Raw genomic sequence first — 19274 nt, 5'->3', positions numbered from 1 at the left:
TGTTGACATTGCTGCTCTGATAGGTTAGTTTCAAGAGAAAGAAAACGTTACCTCTATGGGATTATAGAGCAGTTTAGTGAAGAATTTTAAATAAATGTTGTTTAATGTTGTGTATTTATATTTCATTTCACTGTCTAGTTTTTACATAAAATAGAAATGTATGTACTTTACGTTGATGTGTCTTTGTCGTCATCAGTTCAATGAAAGTGAGAAAGGAAGAAGCTCAGTTATGGATTCAATCACACATGGTAACAGAGGTCCATTCCAGTGAGTCAGGTGGACTTGACTTACCTGGCACTCAGTAATTTTAAGTGCTTTGTGGGACACTGCAGGGAAGGAGCTGATGGAATGGGCAGACTGACACTGGTTTCCTATATTTAGATCACACAGATATGGGCACATGGTCCTCAGGCATATGACTTACGTTATTTCATTAGGTATGACATTCTGAATGAATAAAGAGCATTTGCTTATTTTTAAGCCAAATGCCATTTTAATCATTTTTCTTTTATATCATATGATGTCAGTATTTATTATCCAGTAATTGAATTTTCAGATCGTTACCGGTTTGAGTTTTACCTGTATTATTGGCATGTTTGCTGTAAACCTGTCAGTACTATTAGATCAGATACAAAGACAGGATTTTTTTAAACCACGCAACAGAGTAATAATTTCCTTATAAAATAGGGTAAAAGAGCTTTACCAAACTCTTTGCCTTTAATGTACCTGTCACATTAATAGCCTCAGAAATAATACCCTCAGAAGTTTGTCTCCTTTATATGATGTATATATACAATAAATACACAATACAGTTGAATAAACGGAAAAGAAATGTTTAAACTCACAATAAACTAGAAATACTATTGACCCAAAGATACAGTCTTCCAGTTTTACTATATTGTCGGTCTTTGTGGTTTGGTTATGCTACATCAAATATTAAAGAAAAAAAAAACCTGTCAGATTGGTGAGTAAGGACAGATATTCTCCATGCTTTTGCAATTTCAATCAGAAGTCTCTATTTTATTCAAGTGAGACAGATTTTTAGGAAAATGTATCCTAAATTTATCAATCAGGATCTGGACTAAAGTGGATTTAGGGAACAAGTTTGATTGTGATCCTTCTGCAAACATACACCTGCATGCACATACATTATAAAATATATTTTTGGCTGGGCATGGTGTTTCACGCCTATAATCCCAGCCCTTTGGGAGGTCGAGGCTGGCGGAACATGAGGTCAAGAGATTGAGACCATCCTGGCCAACATGGTGAAACCTCGTCTTTACTAAAAATACAAAAATCAGCTGGACATGGCAGCATGCACCTGTAATCCCAGTTACTTGGGAGGCTGAGGTAGGAGAATCGCTTGAATCCGAGAGGCAGAAGTTACAGTGAGCTGAGATGGTGCTACTGCACTCCAGACTGGCAATGGGACTCAGTCTCAAAAAAAAAAGTATATATTCAAAAAAATATGTATATGTATATATACTTTTTTTTGGAGATGGAGTCTCACTCTGCTTTTTTTTTTTTCCTTTTTAAAAATTTTGGCCCTTTATGTTCATTTCTCATAGAATTTATTTTAGGATTATTCATGGAGCAACAGGATATAATCTAAAGAAATTCTTTCTGTAGTTAGTAACATGTAAGTGCTGTAGTAAATAATATGTATTTTATTAACTATGCATCGCTAATTCAGTTTGTTATGAATGTTTTCTTAGAAAAAGTTATAGTAAGGTTTCCATCAAGTAAACTGCACTTTCAAGGTGCTACTAATAGTATAGTTGCCTTTCACACCTGTAGCCCCAGCTACTCAGGAGGCTGAGGCAGGAGAATCACTTGAACCTGGGAGACAGAGGTTGCAGTGAGCAGAGATCGTGCCACTGGACTCCCCCTGAGTGACAGGGCAGGACTCTGTTTCAAAAAAAAAAAAAAAGTGTTGTTGCCTTTATTTGTAATTTGAAAAGGAAAATGCTAATTTTTGTATGATTGGAATTTGATAATTGATCCAAAATCTGTTAATTACATGCTGTCTTAATGGAGGGAGTTCTGATTCCTCAGAGTACATTATGTTCTTTTATTTTGGTGGATTTGAGGTTATTGTATGTGTTCTATCATGTTTGCCCTTTGCTAATCAGAAGGTTTCTGTGACTTTTTAGTACCCAGCAACGTTTCCCAAAACGATGTGTTTGATTTAAAGGTCACAGCTGAATTAAATGCATTTAATGTCTTCGTCTGTGATCAGAAGGGTAACATTGCAGATATTAAAATACATGGTAAGTAGTTATTTCCTGTTGTAGGTATTTCTGTTTCTTTACATAACCGGGAAAAATGAGCTTGTACTTGGTAGACTTCTTATGAGTATTCTTCTGGTTTACTTACATTGAAGACTTTGCAGACTTTTCACAGATGTGCTTTAAAATGTTAAAAGTAAATTTGTTATGATTCATAGCTGACTTGAGACATTCCTTATTGCATTATGTATTATTTACATTTTTATGCAGTTGTAGAAATCATTATGCTTTTAGAAATTGAGAATGACAAAGAAATTTTGTTTTGGAGAGAAATCTTAGAGGACTGCTATCTAATGCGGTTTATTATAGAAATAAGAGTATTCATTAAATGATGTTCATTTTTTAAGTTATTAGAGCAACAGTTTTTAATATAGTAAATGTTTGTAACATCACTGTTTAACAAATGCTGTCTTCCTAAAAGGCTACTGCCGATCTTGCTGATTCAGAGGATATTTAAGTTTGGAGAAATATGAATAATTTGGAAAAATTCCTTGAAACTTGATTTTTTTTTTTTTTTTAAATTTCCACAACTTTTTTGTAGGAGCTGTCTCTATCCCTAAAGATATCTCTTATCTTTCTTAGGTGTCTCATACATGAAAGTCAATGCCGTTAATATGTCTAATAATGAGTAATTTTTATTCACTTTATATCTTGTCAGTATATTATTGTACTTAAATACCTCTGAATTGGTGAAAAATTTATAAATGTTGTGTTTCCTGTAGGAATGGATGCCTCTATTTCTGTGAAGCCTAAGCAGACCGATGTGTTTGCCAGACTTAAAGATATTATAGTTACGAATGTAGATCATCTGTCCATTCACAAAAAGGTGATTAAAAAGTAGATTTTTATATTGGAATTTATGTTGTTCTTTGGATTTGAGATGTTATTATTCGTTTGCATACTATACCTTTATTGTCTGTCCTGTAGCAGGTACTTTATTAGAAATTGGAGATAAGAACGCTAATAGTCCGCTTTCACATTGTATATAGACTAGGCCTCTTGATACACACTGATTTCCAAAACTCATTTCTGAACAGTTAAGTGATTGATATTTTTACTGGTAAAATGAATTTTATAGAAATAGGAAGAAGTTATTGCTACACAAAATGTTGTCAGCGAATAATTTTTCAGGTTGAAACCATAGATGGCTACTTTATATATCAAGGATTCTGTAATAAGAGAACTTATTTATAATATGTTGATAAGGGCTGTACAGCACTTTTGATATAATAACCAGTTAATGTAATACTTTTAGGCTGTCTCTATTTTGGGAGATGAAGTCTTTAGGTTCCAACTGACTCTTTATCCAGATGCTACAGAAGGAGAGGCCTATGCTGATATGTCCAAAGTAGACGGCAGACTTAGCTTCAAAGTGGGTTGTATTCAGATTGTTTATGTGCATAAATTCTTCATGTCTCTTTTGGTAAGTTTAAAAAAATCTATTTATTTCTCACTGAGGCCCAAATACCTTTGCTTATATAGCTGAACCTAGATAGTAAAAATCTTCACTGCTAGGGCTCTGTGATGAGCACTGGAGTGCTTAAATCCTTTTCATGATATTAACGAAATGAATTTTTAAAATTACTGTTTTGAATTTAGACTATAATTCTCTAACATTTCCATAGGTATACATTTTAAATGTATGTTTTGTTTTTTAATTTAGGGCTTTTCACTGTTACTTGTTTAATGAAATATATTTAAGAGTATTTAGTTAAAACAATTTTTTTTGAGGAAACTCTTCAAACATTTGGAGGACTCATATTGGAACTTACAGCTTTTGGTTATGATTGTGATCCACAGCATCATGAAATGCTTTTCTTTTTATTATTTATTTCCATGTAAGTGTCATGGTGTATTAGTCTGTGCTCACACTGCTATGAAGAACTGCCTGAGACTGGGTAATTTATAAAGTAAAGAGGTTTAATTAACTCACTGTTCCGCACATCTACGGAGGCCTCAGGAAACTTAACAGTCATGGTGAAAGGGAAGGCAGACATGTCTTAGATGGCAGCAGTCAAGAATGAGCGGAGTGGGAAGCGCCCTTGTAAAACCATCAGATCTCATGAGAACTCACTATCACAAGAACAGCATGGGGGAAACCGCCCATGGTTCAGTTACCTCCTACCGGTTCCCTCCCTTGACACCTGGGGATTACAATTTGAGATGAGATTTGGGCTGGGACACAGAGCCAAATGGTATCACATGGGCTAAAGGATTTAAATCTGCCTGTTCTTCTTAGCAGGGCTGCTAATCAAAGCTTTCTAAAATCACCATTTTTAAAAACAAATAATTTCAACTTTTTTGGACTTCAGTTGTTAATTTCAGTTGATAATTTCAACTATTAATTTCAGTTGATGATCCAAATATTTTAGATTCAGGGCATACATAGGCATGTTTGTTACATGAGCATATTGCATGATGCTGAAGTTTGGGGGTATGATTGATCCTGTCACCCAAGTACTGAGAATGGTATCCAATATTTTTCAACCTTTCCCCCGCTTTTCTCTCTCTCTCTAGTAATCCCCAGTGTCTCTTGTTACTGTTATTATGTTCATGAAATACCCAGTGTTTAGCTCCCATTTATATGTGAAAATATGCAGTATTTGATTTTCTGTTCCTGCATTAATTTGCTTAGGATAATGGCCTCCAGCTGCATTCATTGTGAAAATATGTAGTATTTGATTTTCTGTTCCTGTGCTAATTTGCTTAGGATAATAGCCTCCAGCTGCATTCATGTTGCTGCAAAGGATGTGATTTCGTTCTTTTTTATGGCTGTGTAGCATTCCGTGGTATATATGTGCCATGTTTCCTTTATCTAGTCCACTGTTGATGGGTGTCTAGGTTGATTCCATGTCTTTGCTTTTGTGGATTGTGCTCCGATGAACAGATGAGTGCATGTGTCTTTTTGGGAGAATAATTTATTTTCTTTAGTATATATACCCAGAAATAGGATTGCTGGGTCAAATGGTAGTTTTGAGTTCTTTGAGAAATCTCTAAATTGCTTTCTGCAGTGGCTGAAATAATTTAAATTTCCAGAAATAGTTATGTAAATGTTATCTTTTCTCTGGAGTCTCCTTAGAATCTGTTATTTCTTGACTTTTTAATAACTGCTATTCTTACAGGTGTGAAATAGTGTCTCATTATGGTTTTGATTTGCATTTCTCTGATCATTAGTGATGTGGAACATTTTTTTCATGTTTGTTGGCTGCTTGCATGTCTTCTTCTGAGAAGTGTCTGTTCATGTCTTTTGCCCATTTTTAAATGGGATTTGTTTTTTTGCTTGTTCACTCATTTACTTTTCTTTTTTTAATATACTCTGGATGTTAGACTTTTGTCAGATACATAATTTGCGAATTTTTTTCCATTCTGTAGGTTGTCTCTTTACTTCATTGAAAGTTCTTTCGTTGTGCAGAAGCTCTATAATTAGGTCCCAATTGTCAATTTTTATTTTTGTTGCGATTGATTTTAAGGACTTCGTCATAAATTCTTTCCCAAAGCCAATGTCTGGAATGGTGTTTCCTAGGTTTCTTGTGGGATTCTTATAGTTTGAGGTCTTACACTTAAATATTTAATCCATCTTGAGTTAATTTTTTATATGGTGAAAGGTAGGGGTTCTTTTACCATAGAATGAATAGTGTTTAATTCTTTTGTTTGGCTAGCCAGCTCTCTCAGCACCATTTACTGAATAGGGAATCCTTTCTTCATTGCTTATTTTTGTTGACTTTGTTAAAAAACAGGAGGCTGTAGATGTACAGGTTTGTTTCTGGGTTCTCAATTCTGTTCCCTTGGTTTATTTGTCTGTTTTTGTACCAGTACCATGCTGTTTGGATTACTGTAGCTTTATAGTATAGTATAAAGTCAGGTAATGTGATGCCTTAGCTTTGTTCTTTTTGCTTTGGATTGGTTTGGTTATTTAGGTTCTTTTTTGGTTCCATATGAATTTTAGAATAGTTTTTTCTAGTTCTGTGAAAGGTGACATTGGTCATTTGATACTTATAACATTGAATCTATAGATTGGTTTGAGAAGTATAGCCATTTTAACAATATTGATTCTTTTATGAGCATGGAATGTTTTCTATTTGTCTGTGTCATCTGTGATTTCTTTCAGCAGTGTTTTCTAGTTCTTCTTGTAGAGATCTTTCACCTCCTTGGTTAGATGTGTTTATAGGTACTTTGTTTTTTGATGGATATTATAAATAGGATTGCGTTTTTCATTTGGCTTTCAGCTGGAATGTTATTGGTGTATAGAAATGCTACTACTTTTTGTATATTAATTTTGTATCCTGAAACTTTACCAATGTCGTTTGTCAATTTCAGGAGCCTTTTGGTAGAGTCTGTAGGGTTTCCCATGTACAGAATCTTATGATTTCTTAGAATTATGAATTTCTACTCAAAGCATCATTTTAATTTTTCTAGAGAGTAACTAATTTGGAAGTGGGTGCTAGGGAAGCTTAGATTGCCTTTGTAATATTAATAGATGTATACCAAGAATATTCCTTCTAAGAATGATCTTATCCTCATTGGGAAAATTTTTTTCTGTTTTTAGTTGAAATTGAGATGAAATACGTCTTACTATAAATAAATTTTGACTCTTACTAATGATTACAGGATTGTAGACAATTAATTGTCTCCCTCATGCATGAGTACATTAAAAAAATTCTTTAGAAGGAAGCTGGCAGAAGCTTAGTGTCTTAAGACTAAACTTTATTGCTGTTACCTGCAGTACAGAATAGAACCCACTCTTAGAGTAGTACAGTACTGTCCTTTTCCCTTTCATTTAAATTTGAATTTAAAATAATCAACATTCATGAATAAAAGGGAGATTTTTTAAAGAATCGTTACCTTTATCTTCATGACTCCCCTATGCTGGTCCACCCCATGGCTGCCAGCCAGGCAAGGCTGGAAGGAAAGTTGCCAGTTTCAATCATTTCTTTATATGTGTGTGTTCCATTATATCCTACTCAGCAGTCCTAATGATATACTAGTCTGTTGTATCAAGCGTTCTTTCTTAGAACAACGTTCTAGAAATTTAGTCTAAAATATTCTTGATTTCTCAATATCCCATTTCTCTTATGTTTTTCTTTTAAAAAAAAATAAAGCTCAACCTTTTTCTCTCTGATGTCTTCTTTATCACTCGGGAGTGACTTACCACATATTTTTGTTCTCCTTGCTTAGCAAAGTATTAATAATGTATCCTTTTCCATTTTTCCCACATCTTTCCTTTCAAATTCTTCTTTTGCTTGACAAAATAGGTTTTGAATATAACTAAACCATTTTAATCCCACTTAATTTTTTTTTCTACATCATGATATCTCTGATGTGTAGCTTGGACGAGCCCCCTACTTTAGTTTATATGTTCACTATTTTTATTTCTCTACTGAACTTATATAAATGGATCATTCAATTATTTTGAGTGTACTATGAACAATATACGTTTACTTTTTAAATTTAGTAACAGCGAGAGTAAAGTTAACTCTATTTTTCCAAGACTGAAAAACAAAAGCCTTAAGTAGTAGTCACTTTCCATTTTTCAGTTGTACAAAAATCTTGGAATGTCATGTTCTCAAAGGCAAAACAAAATAAAACTAGAGTGTCTAAGGCAAGCTTGTTGAACCCACGGCAGGATAGCTTTGAATGGGGCCCAACACAAATTTGTAAACTGTCTTAAAACATGATGAGTTTTTATGTGATTTTTTTTTTTTTAAGCTTATCAGCTATCGTTAATGTTAGTGTATTTTTTGTGTGGCTCAAGACAATTCCTCCTGTTCCAGTGTGGCCTGGGGAAGCCAAAAGATTGAACACCCTTGGTCTAAGGTATACTGAAAAGCTCTAATGGGGGTTCAGAGAAGGGTGAGATTGAAGCATATGTAGCTGCTGCTGTCCTATTGTCAATCTCAAGTCCACCAGGAGAATAATAGCAGCAGCAGGAGTAGCATACACCTATTTACAGGTGACAGATACAGGTGACAGTTTACAGGTAAACAAAGATCAATTTTCCTTGAAAACAAAAAAGAATTGTTGCAAAAATTTGTCATAAGAATAAAATAATTCTCAAATACATAAAATGAAAGAACGAGCTCTTTCTTCCTAGAGCAAATGTTGTTAATAGCTCAGAGTATGTTTCTAGACTTTATTCTCTCCATATACAAAATCATAAATAATATCTGTTTTATATTACTTCTTTTGTTTATTTTTTCTCTTTAAAGTAAATACATTTTAAAGTTTTTCCTTTTAAAAATAATTACCCTTTTCCCTAAAAATCTGTCTCTTCCAACAGAACTTCCTCAGCAATTTCCAAACTGCTAAAGAAGCTTTAAGCACAGCCACAGTCCAGGCTGCAGAAAGAGCTGCTTCCAGCATGAAAGACTTGGCTCAGAAGAGTTTCCGCCTTTTGATGGATATTAATTTGAAAGCACCAGTTATTATTATTCCTCAGTCTTCCGTATCACCTAATGGTGTTATAGCAGATCTTGGTTTAATCAGAGTTGAAAACAAGTTTACCTTGGTTCCTATGGAACATTATTCTCTTCCCCCAGTCATTGATAAAATGAACATCGAACTCACTCAGTTGAAGCTGTCAAGGTATAAATATGTAATCTAGTTGTGTATTTCTTACTAGAAATAGGATTTTCATAGAATTTTTGCATGAGGTAAAATATTCTAGTAATTTGTGGGTTTCATTCCTTATTTCTTCTAATTATGAAACCTTGACCATTAGCTTCTTGGTCAGTGGTTAATAGTCATTTGTGTGCCTCATAGAGTCTGTATTTTCTCTTACTAAGTTTATAATATGATTTTTTCCATTCTAAAAAAAATAGCTATTATAAAACTATAGTTTACTCAATACTTAATTTAATGTTTAAATTTTTTTTACTTTTCACATAGCCCTTTCCTTTTCGGGGGTTGGGAAAAAAACTTCCTAACATAAAAAACTTAAGATTCATTTCTCATTTTCAAACTTTGTCACATTTGGGAATTTTCAGTGAGTTACCTAAAGGATTATTCAATCCATATGGGACAGTGTTGGCTCTACTGAGTGACAAGAGAACTTCTGATGATGCAAGTGGTTGTCGGCAGGCAAGCTAGAATGACTATTACCATACGTTTGTTTAACTTTTAGATAAGTTGAGTTTTCCCCTTGAGTCTGGAGAAGTACCAATAGCATATTAAGGGCTAAGTATAGATCACTTTCTTTATCTTCCAGTTTTAGGAAGGGGTAACATTTGTTGGCATGGCAGCATATACTCTTTACTGTATCAAACAGCCTTTGTGAAAAACAGTAAATAACGCCGTGGTCACAGTGTATGAAAATTATGTCTTTGAAGTCAGTGTTATATAGGCTTGGTTTTGGATAGCTCTGTATGTTAACTTTATTTATTGTGATCTGGATTGATTTTGTGAAAAGAAGTATGTTCTAAAAGACTTCTGATAGCATTTAGCCTTTATGAAAGACTGTGTGGAAACTGTTACACATAGAGTAGTCCTTATTTTACAACGTAAATTTGAAATAAAAAAGAAATTCTTGTTTTTCTTTCAGAACCGTTTTGCAGGCTAGCTTGCCACAAAATGACATTGAAATTTTAAAACCGGTCAACATGCTTTTGTCCATACAGCGAAACTTAGCAGCAGCATGGTGTGTGCAAATTCCAGGGATGGAGGTCAAAGGAAAACTGAAACCTATGCAGGTAAGTATCTAGTATATAACATAGGAACATTTCTCGATGGGCTTTTATCATTGATCACAGTGCAGTTCTAGTGGGTATCAGAAGAATGTAATACTGTAGAAGATGCTACGTTATTGATGAAACTAAACCAGTTTTCTCTTAGTGCATGTTGGTTGTGTGTATACTTTTGCTTAAGTAGCAAATAGAATAAATTAGATTTGTTTCCTATTCAAAAATGACAAAAATAAATAAAAAATAAAAGAGAATCCTTTGTTAACTGCGAATGAGATCATCCTTGTTTCCCTCACTTTTCTTTGTTTTCATTTTAGTTAGATGTTTGGTAAAACCAGCAAGGAGTCTGAGATAAAATCTGCTGGAGTCTACTAAAAAATATTACTATTTTCTTTTTTTTTTTGAGGTGGAGTCTCGCTCTGTTACCCAGGCTGGAGTACAGTGGCATGATCTTGGCTCACTGTAACATACGCGTCCCTGGTTCAAGCGGTTCTCCTCCCTCAGCTTCCTGAGTAGCTGGGACTCCAGGTGCCTGCCACCACGCCTGGCTAATGTTTTGTATCTTAATAGAGACATGGTTTCATGGTGTTAGCCAGGCTGGTCTTGGTCTCCTGACCTTGTGATCTGCCCTCCTCGGCCTTTGAAAGTGCTGAGATTATAGGTGTAAGCCACCATGCTCGGCCCAAAATATTGCTGTTAATTTTGGAAAATTATTTTAAAGTTTTAATGTGGTTAAATTGTAAGACAATGCTAAGTGATGTTCAGATACTACATTCAAAGCACCTTAGTATTTTTAATGTGTAGAGGCCCTGTTTTAACTAGAAAGGTGATACCATTTTGAATTGGCAAATGTGTGTATTTGATAAGCTTATAAATACAGCATTTTTAATAGCGTAGTTCATAAAGGCCCTGTTTTAATTAGAAAGGTGATATTGTTGTGAATAGGCAAATGTGTGTATTTGATAAGCATATACTTATAGCATTTTTTTTTTGAGATGGAGTCTCGTTCTGTCACCCAGGCTGGAGTGCTGTGGCACAACCTTGGCCCACTGCAACCTCTGCCACCCAGGTTCAAGCAAGTCTCCTGCCTCAGCCTCCTGAGTAGCTGGGATTACAGGCACATGCCACCACACCTAGCTAGTTTTTTTTTTTTTTTGTATTTTTATTAGAGACGGGGTTTTACCATGTTCGCCAGCCTAGTCTTCAACTCCTGACCTTAGGTGATTGACCTGCCTCAGCCTCCCAAAGTGCTGGGGTTACAGGCATGAGCCACCGCACCCAGCCACAGCATTATTTTTAATAGTGTTGTTGGAAGGTTACATATTAGTTCAGAGGAGGAGGTGAGACTGGTTGAAGGTAGTCGTGGAAGTTTAGGAATCCTGTGATTCTTGTGAGCCTATGTGTGAAACTGTTGAAACCAAACAGCCGGGGATGCGGTAGGGGTGAGAAGGGCTAAACAGAACCAAACAAAAGTTCAGTAGTTTAATGGGTTTTGATACCTGTGATTATTTCAGAATTGACTCTAACATAAAATAAGAAGGATCAAAGGAGCAGAGTTCTACTAGGGAAGAAGTTAAAATTGAAGCTTGTTGTAGAAATGAAAGGTTTCTGTTCGTATACTAGTGTATATATTACATGAAGAACAATGAGTGAATTATGTCTGTTCAGGCATTGATAGGGTAGGCTTTATTCCAGAGTGTGGGTACCTTCTTTTAATTTCTCTCTGCTAAGAGATTAGATCCCAGGACTAATATTTGACTCTGCCTTTCAAAGACTGTGTGCTTATAGCTTTGGTGAAAGCCTAAGTAAAATCTAAATGTCTGTTGGTAGCAGAACATGGATAAAATTATGGTATCTTCATATAATGGATGTTGTAAAGCAGATGAAGTGAATGAAGTAGAGCTATATGAAACAAAACTGATATATCTTAAACATAAAAATGAAAAAAGTGAGTTGCAAAATGATAGTACAGTTCTGTCAGTTCTGTATTATTTCAGAGTTTCAACAGGAAAGATAATACTGTTATATAGTGTTCATAAGAGATGCAGTAGTGGTGACTGTAAGAAAGTATTCACGGAAATAGTAATTCTGTAATTTAGGCTAGTGTCTTTCTCAGGATGAAAGAAGGGAGTAGGGTTTCAGAGAGGTACACACGGGGCTTCAGCTATAGCTGTAACTGGGAAACAGGTTCTCAAGGAAATACTGCAACTTGTTAAAATTTGACAAAGCCAGGTGGTAGATTCACAGGGGAGGATTATAGTATTCTCTGTTCTTTTCCTTTATGCTTGAAGTGTTTTAGAAGAAACAAAACAAAACATAACATCTGATACTTTAGCATCAAAGTATGATCATTACGTTAACCAGAAGGACTCTTATTAACTCAGGAATGCAGTAACAGTGGATGAGGCCACCAACGCTTAATCTGTCAGCAGTCCAGGTCTCTAAACACCCCCTTTGGTCTTAGTCTGTACAGTTTTCCTGGGTCTGGGCTGCAGCTCAGAAAGGGTATCAGGCAGGTGATAGATACCGACAGGTTGTTTTGCATAGATCAGTTTGATGGTTTTTAAAGCACTATGAGGCTGCCTTTCAAAATTGTTCTTTATACTTGTTTTTTTTTAAATCACAGCAAAGTGAAAGAGGGGTGAACTCAGTTGCCCTTTAGGAAGCTGTGGTACCTTGGTTGGTATAAGAATGGGGAAGGGATACACAAGGAATTTCTAAGGCTTGAAAATTATACCTGTTATGTGAGGCCTGGGGCTTAGGACAAGCCATAAATCCCTGGTCTTTATCTTGTGCTTAAATAGCTCTGTATTTTCATTTAAACTGGGAACTAGGAAATTTGCCTGGTGCTAGGGACCTAATTTGGCAGACACAGGGTACTGTGGTATTCAGAGGAGATTTGTTATGCATGCATGCTTGTGTGAATTAGTGTATAAATACTTGAAACAGGTCTTTTGAGCCACTGTGTCTTACACAAGGTAGAAGGATAAGAAACTTCAAAGAAAGTCCTGATTTAATGGATTTTAGCAGCAATAGCAGCTTCGTTTGTTTTAGTTGCTTTGGCTCATTCTGCAGCCGACTGTGAGAAAGTTGGTATTATGCCTCTTTTAAAGATTAAGAAACTTGCGTTAAGAGGTTAAGAAACTTGGCAGACAAGACAGCTTGAAGTGGTAGTGTTGATACAGATCTGTCTGACTCAAGGCCCTGGCTCTTTTTCTTTTTGCCGCACGTACCCTTTTGTGAAGGTGAGAGATAAAGAAGATGCTACCTTTCTATTTTTTGTTCTTTAAACATTCTTTGTAGATACATTTGTTATTGTTCTAAGTGGTATTATTCTTGATAAGTTAAACAGATGTTATATATATATCCAGATGCATATGTACTGAGATTAAGCGCTATATAGCAGGAGAGCATCTTACTTTTTGATGGAGACTAGAAACTGAACAACACTCTCCCTGTATTGACTTACAAGGGGAGTGAATATTATAGAAGCGCGGGTACTACGTGAGATGAAAGAGAGACAGAATGGAGATGGGAAGATCGGGAAAGGGGACAGATAGGCACAGGTCCAGGAACAGGAAGACATAGTAACAGATAAGCCATAGAGAGTGTTGGAGTGCCGGAGGCAGAGGCCTGGGTACGGGTGAAAACACACAGAAAACAAGCTGAAATACTTCTCTTCTGGTATTTATGGTCCCAACTCTAACTCTTTCTTTTTTAAGTAATGAACAATTAATTTAAAAAAACATAAATTTTGGTCTGCATTTTTTTTTTGAGATGAAGTCTCACACTGTCTCCAGGCTGGAGTGCAGTGGCGCAATCTCAGCTCACTGCAACCTCCTGCCTCAGCCTCCCAAGGAGCTGGGATTACAGGCTCCCACCACCACGCCCCTCTAATGTTTCATATTTTTAGTAGAGATGGGGTTTCACTGTGTTGGCCAGGCTGGTCTTAAACTCCTGACCTCATGATCTGCCTGCCACCTTGGCCTCCCAAAGTGCTGGGATTACAGGTGTGAGCCACCATGTCCAGCCAGTCTGCATTTTTTAAATTACTTTCAGTTAACAAATTATTGGTGGTTTCCAGGTTGCTCTCAGTGAAGATGACTTGACAGTTTTAATGAAAATTTTGCTGGAAAATCTTGGAGAAGCTTCCTCACAACCAAGCCCTACACAGTCTGTGCAGGAGGCTGTAAGAGTCAGAAAAGTTGATGTTTCAAGCGGACCTGACCGTCTCAGAGGTATAAATTGATGAGATCTACTTCATGGAGAAAAAAATTAGTGTTAATGTCATATTTATATATAGTATTTTTCTAGTTGTCCAGTGCATTGTGTTATAAACTAATTCAGTCTTGTTCTCCTTACTGTGGAAATTTAGCTGGGGCTGGGAGGTATGTCTTTTGGCTGCTACAGGGGGAGTGATGCTTGTTTACACTTTACTTGTGAATGCCAAATCTGCTGAATTCACTAGGCAGTGGAATATCTTGAGAGAAGAATCAAACTAGACAGGCAGTGTAGTAAGGTTCCAAAATAATTCAGAGAGAAAAGGACCTTGGTATCACATACCATACTCAGATGATTGAACAATGAGAAAGGAAGGTGTTCTTGTATAGTAACTGCTTTATTTATCTGGACTAATTGGAGAATTATGAATCAAATGCATAAGATACTTTTTCAGATCATTTATTTGAACCTATTAAAAGCAGTGAACGTTTTTAATTCAGCCTTTTTTAATGATAGTTTTCCTAAAATGTAAGGTTTCTTTTTGCTTTCTTAGATTATATTAAATATAATTTCTTTTTTCATCATTTAAAGCCATTGATGTGAATATAATGTTTTGTTAGACTATAAATGGGTTAACATTTTCATGGCTAAAAAGAGACGAAGTACCCCTGGCCCATATAGTAAATGGTCGCGGGCTGCTGTGCTTTTCTAATGCTCTCATAACATCAGCTGTTACTTCAAATGACAGTAACTGATAAAACTACCAGTTGATACACCATATCAACATTGCTTTTCCTCTAGCTATGCTTGGCGTGTTTTGAAATGACACAAACAAATGACTAGAACAGTATGCAAGGTTTCTGGTTTAAGTGGATAGTTTGTTTTTTTTTAATTTTACTGTAGATTCTGGGATACATGTGCAGATCATGCAAGATTGTTGCATAGGTACATTCATGGCAAGGTGGTTTATTGCCTCCATCCCCCCATCACCTATACCTGACGTTTCTCCCCATGTTATCTCTCCCCTACCCTCCCTCCCACTATCCCTCCTATGGCCACCCCTAACGGAGCCCAGTGTGTGATGCTCCCCTCTTTGTGTCCAAGTGTTCTCATTGTTCAACACCTGCCTATGAGTGAGAACATGTGGTGTTTGATTTTCTGTTCTTGTGTCAGTTTGCTGAGAATGATGGTTTCCAGGTTCATCCATGTCCCTATAAAGGGCACAAATGCATCATTTTTTATGGCTGCATAGATTCCATGGTGTATATATGCCACATTTTCTTTGTACAGTCCATCATTGATGGGCATTTGGGTTGGTTCCAGGTCTTTGCTATTGTAAACAGTGCTGTGATGAACATGCATGTGCATGTGTCTTTATAATAGAACGATTTATATATAGTCCTTTGGATATATACCCAGTAATGGGATTGCTGGGTCAAATGGAATTTCTATTTCTAAGGCCTTGAGGAATCGCCACACTGTCTTCCACAATGGTTGAATTAACTTACACTCCCACCAACAGTGTAAAAGTGTTCCTATTTCTCCACATCCTCTCCAGCATCTGTTGTCTCCAGATTTTTTAATGATCGCCATTCTAACTGGCGTGAGATGGTATCTCAATGTGGTTTTGATTTGCATTTCTCTAATGACCAGTGATGATGAGCATTTTTTCATATGTTCATTGCCTTCATATATGTCTTCTTTTGAAAAGTGTCTGTTTATGTCCTTCGCCCACTTTTGGATGGGTTTGTTTGTTCTTCTCTTGTAAATCTGTTTTAGTTCTTTGTAGATTCTGGATATTAGCCCTTTGTCAGATGGGTAAATTGCAAAAATCTTTTCCTATTTTGTTGGTTGCCAGTTTGCTCTAATGATTCTTTCTTTTGCTGTACAGAAGCTCTGAAGTTTAATTAGATCCCGTTTGTCTATTTTGGCTTTTGTTGCCATTGCTTTTGGTGTTTTAGTCATGAAGTCTTTGCCTTTGCCTATGTCCTAAATGGTTTTGCCTAGGTTTTCTTCTAGGGTTTTTATGGTGTTAGGTTTTTTTTTGTTGTTGTTCCAGTCAACCAAAGGGACACTTTATTGAGGCTCCAGGGCCATGGGGCCTGAGCAGGAGGCTGCCCTTCCAGAAAGGAAGAGGCTTATTTGACGTGCTTCTTGGGGCGCAGGTTATTGGTGTGGCCACACTTCTCGTGGCAGTTGACAGCACGGGGGTGCCAACAAGCACAGCACTTGCGGCAGATCCTCTTGTCGCAGCTGTATTTCCGTGTGAGCTGGCAGAGGGAAGGCTCAATAATGCCACCTCTCAGGCACAGCACCAGGTGCAGAGTGGACTCTTTCTGGATGTTATAGTCTGAGAGCGTGCGGCCATCCTCCATCTGTTTGCCGGCAAAGATCAGACACTGCTGGTCAGGTGGGATACCCTCCTTGTCTTGAATTTTGGCTTTGACATTCTCACTGGTGTCACTGGACTCGACCTCAAGGGTGATGGTCCTGCCCGTGAGTGTCTTCACAAAGATCTGCATCTCTGCGTCTGCAACTCGGCCACCTCACTGAAGCAAAAAAAGCTAAGTAGATAGTTTCAAGTACTGCCAAGCTTGATGAGATCAGCATCTCCCCAGGTGAAGTTTGTGCCACCATACAGACAAATGCTAGATAAACAGGCTGTTACTATAGTTAGGCAGGAACTATATGTAGAGATGAATAAACGATTACCAGGCAGGCCCTATGTGGTTGATGATCTCGTTATGTTCAGTCATCATCACGTTCATGTATCTGGTTCTTGCTATATGAACACTGTGGCACTTGGGAAAATTTATTAATTCAAATGGAAGCTGCAAAGATGATGAAAAGTAGAATATAAATTACGTCCAAGAAAAATGGAATTTTCTAACTTGGAGAAGGCTTAGGTGGTTAGAGTTATGCAGTATTCGTTTTTCCGGCAACTTGTAAGAACAGACTGTTCTATAGAATGACAACATTTACAATCAATATTGAAAAAATTATAGAATCAGTCCGTAAGAGTGATTGAAAGCAAGATCTGTTCAGTCTGTATGATCTTTCTAAAGATGAGGGAAAAGACTTGTCTCCAAATTCCAAAGCACCCACTCCCTTCCCTGCATCATGTATGAACTCTGTTTGACTTTGCTATTGAGTTGTATTCTGTTCTTATAAAGATAACAGGTTGGATAATATAGGTAAAGATAGTAGGAAGTACATTAGGCTAGCAGAGAATCTGTTAACTAGCTGTCTAATCTAAGGGAAAATATTTGACTATTCTTTGTCTCTAATTTCATAATGTCTTGAAAATGGCTTGTAGCCAGTTAGATGTAAAAGCCTTGAAAATTATAAACTATATTCTTTGTAAGCCCCCCCCTTTAAAAAGTTTTTTTAATATAGTCTGCCTGTGCCTCTTTGTGCATATATAGTAAATATATATGGAACAGTCATTGCCATTTTTAGAATTTAACACTTGGAATGTAATTGTCATTTTTATTAATTGTCTCAAAGTGATTTGTAGAATCCCAGAGGCGTCATATAAATTTAGTATAATAAATTCTCTCAGATTTAAAAATATTTATAAAATTATATACCTACTTAAAAGCTGTTAAATTTTCACCACCAGAACAAGAAGATGGGACAGACTCACAGCTTTCTGTGAACCAGACTGTCACTCTTCAGTTTGACTTTCACTTTGAATCTCTTTCCCTCATCCTTTATAACAATGATATCACCCAGGTATGTAATACATTTGCATAATTAGAAATAAATCTGTAGCTCTGGATCGTCAGTTTTAGAGTATTGGCTTTTTTTTGGTGGGACTTTTCATTAAAACATTTAATATGTCTATAAAATTCTGTTTGGCCTACAGAATATGCATTGCTCTTGCCCTCTGTCTTCACTTTGTTAATATTTCTAATCTTCCAAAGCTAAGGCAAAGTACTCAGGGTTTTCTTTCTTTCCAAGTAATATCAGCATCAAAACAGTTTGATTTATTACTAGTAGAAGAATTTTATATATGAGTGATTAATTATATGTACAGTTTTATTCCACAACTATATGTGTATGTATATGTATATATAACTACTTAAGAATAATAATTTAGTAGTGGCCTTAGAGCCTTGCCTGATGATTTTTAAATTCATGATTATCCATGATATATAAACATTAATTATGTTTCTGTTGAATAAATGTTATATGTAGTAGATTATGTGTTAAGCACACCGATTAAGGAATTGAAGAACCAAGGTCTTATGCCATAATGATTTGAACTGATTAATATATCAGTGGTATTGTAGAAAGCTATTTTTTATTATGCAGATATTTCCTCCCAGTAAATATTTTAATTAAACTATGTCATATATTAATACCTATAATGCATGTCGCATTTTAATATCCATATTTTGTATTGATTATAGATTGAACATTGAGGATATACCCTAATTGGCCAGTGAGCAGTATACTCAAATGGGCATTAACAACAGATACAGATTATGGGTTTTATATCTGTTGTTAATGTCTATTTTTATGAAATATGTTCATTCTTATTTACTACAAATTATGTAATATTTATACATTGTTACTTTTGAATTTTGGGCTTGTATTTGTCATTTATGCAATGAACTGCCTTATTTTCTAATGTTTAATGCTCATGAAAACGTTGGAAAATGACCTTACAGAAAATGAACCGTTAAATTCAATCTTTATTTTACTTGGTACCATCTAAGGTGGTTCCCCAGACTTAGAATCTTGATGTCTACTTTTGCTTCATTTTTTTCATACCTTCCTTATTCATTGAGATGCTGAGTACTGTCAGTTTTTTCTTGAGTAAACTTTCTCTTTTTTCTGTCAATTCTCATGCTTCTTTATTTGAAACTTTTCTTACACTTGTAGTACTGCAATGACTTCCTTGTTTGATTTTTTTTTTACCTTTCATCCATCCTGGATATTGGCACAAGTTCATTTTCCTAAATGAATCTCATGTAGCCATTTCCAACTTCCCTTTCCACTAATAAACACTGTGTTATATAATCTGAATTTCATCTGTGGAAAAAAATTTAGGGGCTCCATATTGTCTCCATCAGGAAACCAT

At 35.9% G+C, this 19274-nt stretch overlaps 1 protein-coding gene and 1 pseudogene across 6 annotated transcripts in view; one reads left to right on the top strand and one right to left on the bottom strand.

Moving 5' to 3' along the window:
• The window catches only part of VPS13C (vacuolar protein sorting 13 homolog C), a 196197-nt gene that overhangs the window by 100026 nt on the left and 76897 nt on the right, over positions 1-19274 (top strand). For all 6 annotated transcript variants that reach the window (XR_013520680.1, XM_035258764.3, XM_035258763.3 and 3 more), the window contains 7 exons: positions 2154-2270; positions 3011-3114; positions 3544-3711; positions 8566-8870; positions 9826-9973; positions 14049-14202; positions 17808-17920. Coding sequence is in view for 5 of the 6 variants with exons in the window: in XM_035258764.3 (XP_035114655.3) it covers positions 2154-2270; positions 3011-3114; positions 3544-3711; positions 8566-8870; positions 9826-9973; positions 14049-14202; positions 17808-17920 (1109 nt within the window). In the remaining variant the exon portion in view is untranslated. The remainder of the gene's footprint in view (positions 1-2153; positions 2271-3010; positions 3115-3543; positions 3712-8565; positions 8871-9825; positions 9974-14048; positions 14203-17807; positions 17921-19274) is intronic.
• On the bottom strand, positions 16324-16734 carry LOC103795515 (ubiquitin-ribosomal protein eL40 fusion protein pseudogene; annotated as a pseudogene).

This window comes from Callithrix jacchus, chromosome 8 (genome assembly GCF_049354715.1).
Source record: "Callithrix jacchus isolate 240 chromosome 8, calJac240_pri, whole genome shotgun sequence".
In the NCBI taxonomy this organism is placed as follows: domain Eukaryota; kingdom Metazoa; phylum Chordata; class Mammalia; order Primates; family Cebidae; genus Callithrix; species Callithrix jacchus.
The sequence above is the reverse complement of the archived record's forward strand: the minus strand, read 5'-3'. Positions and strand labels throughout refer to the sequence as shown.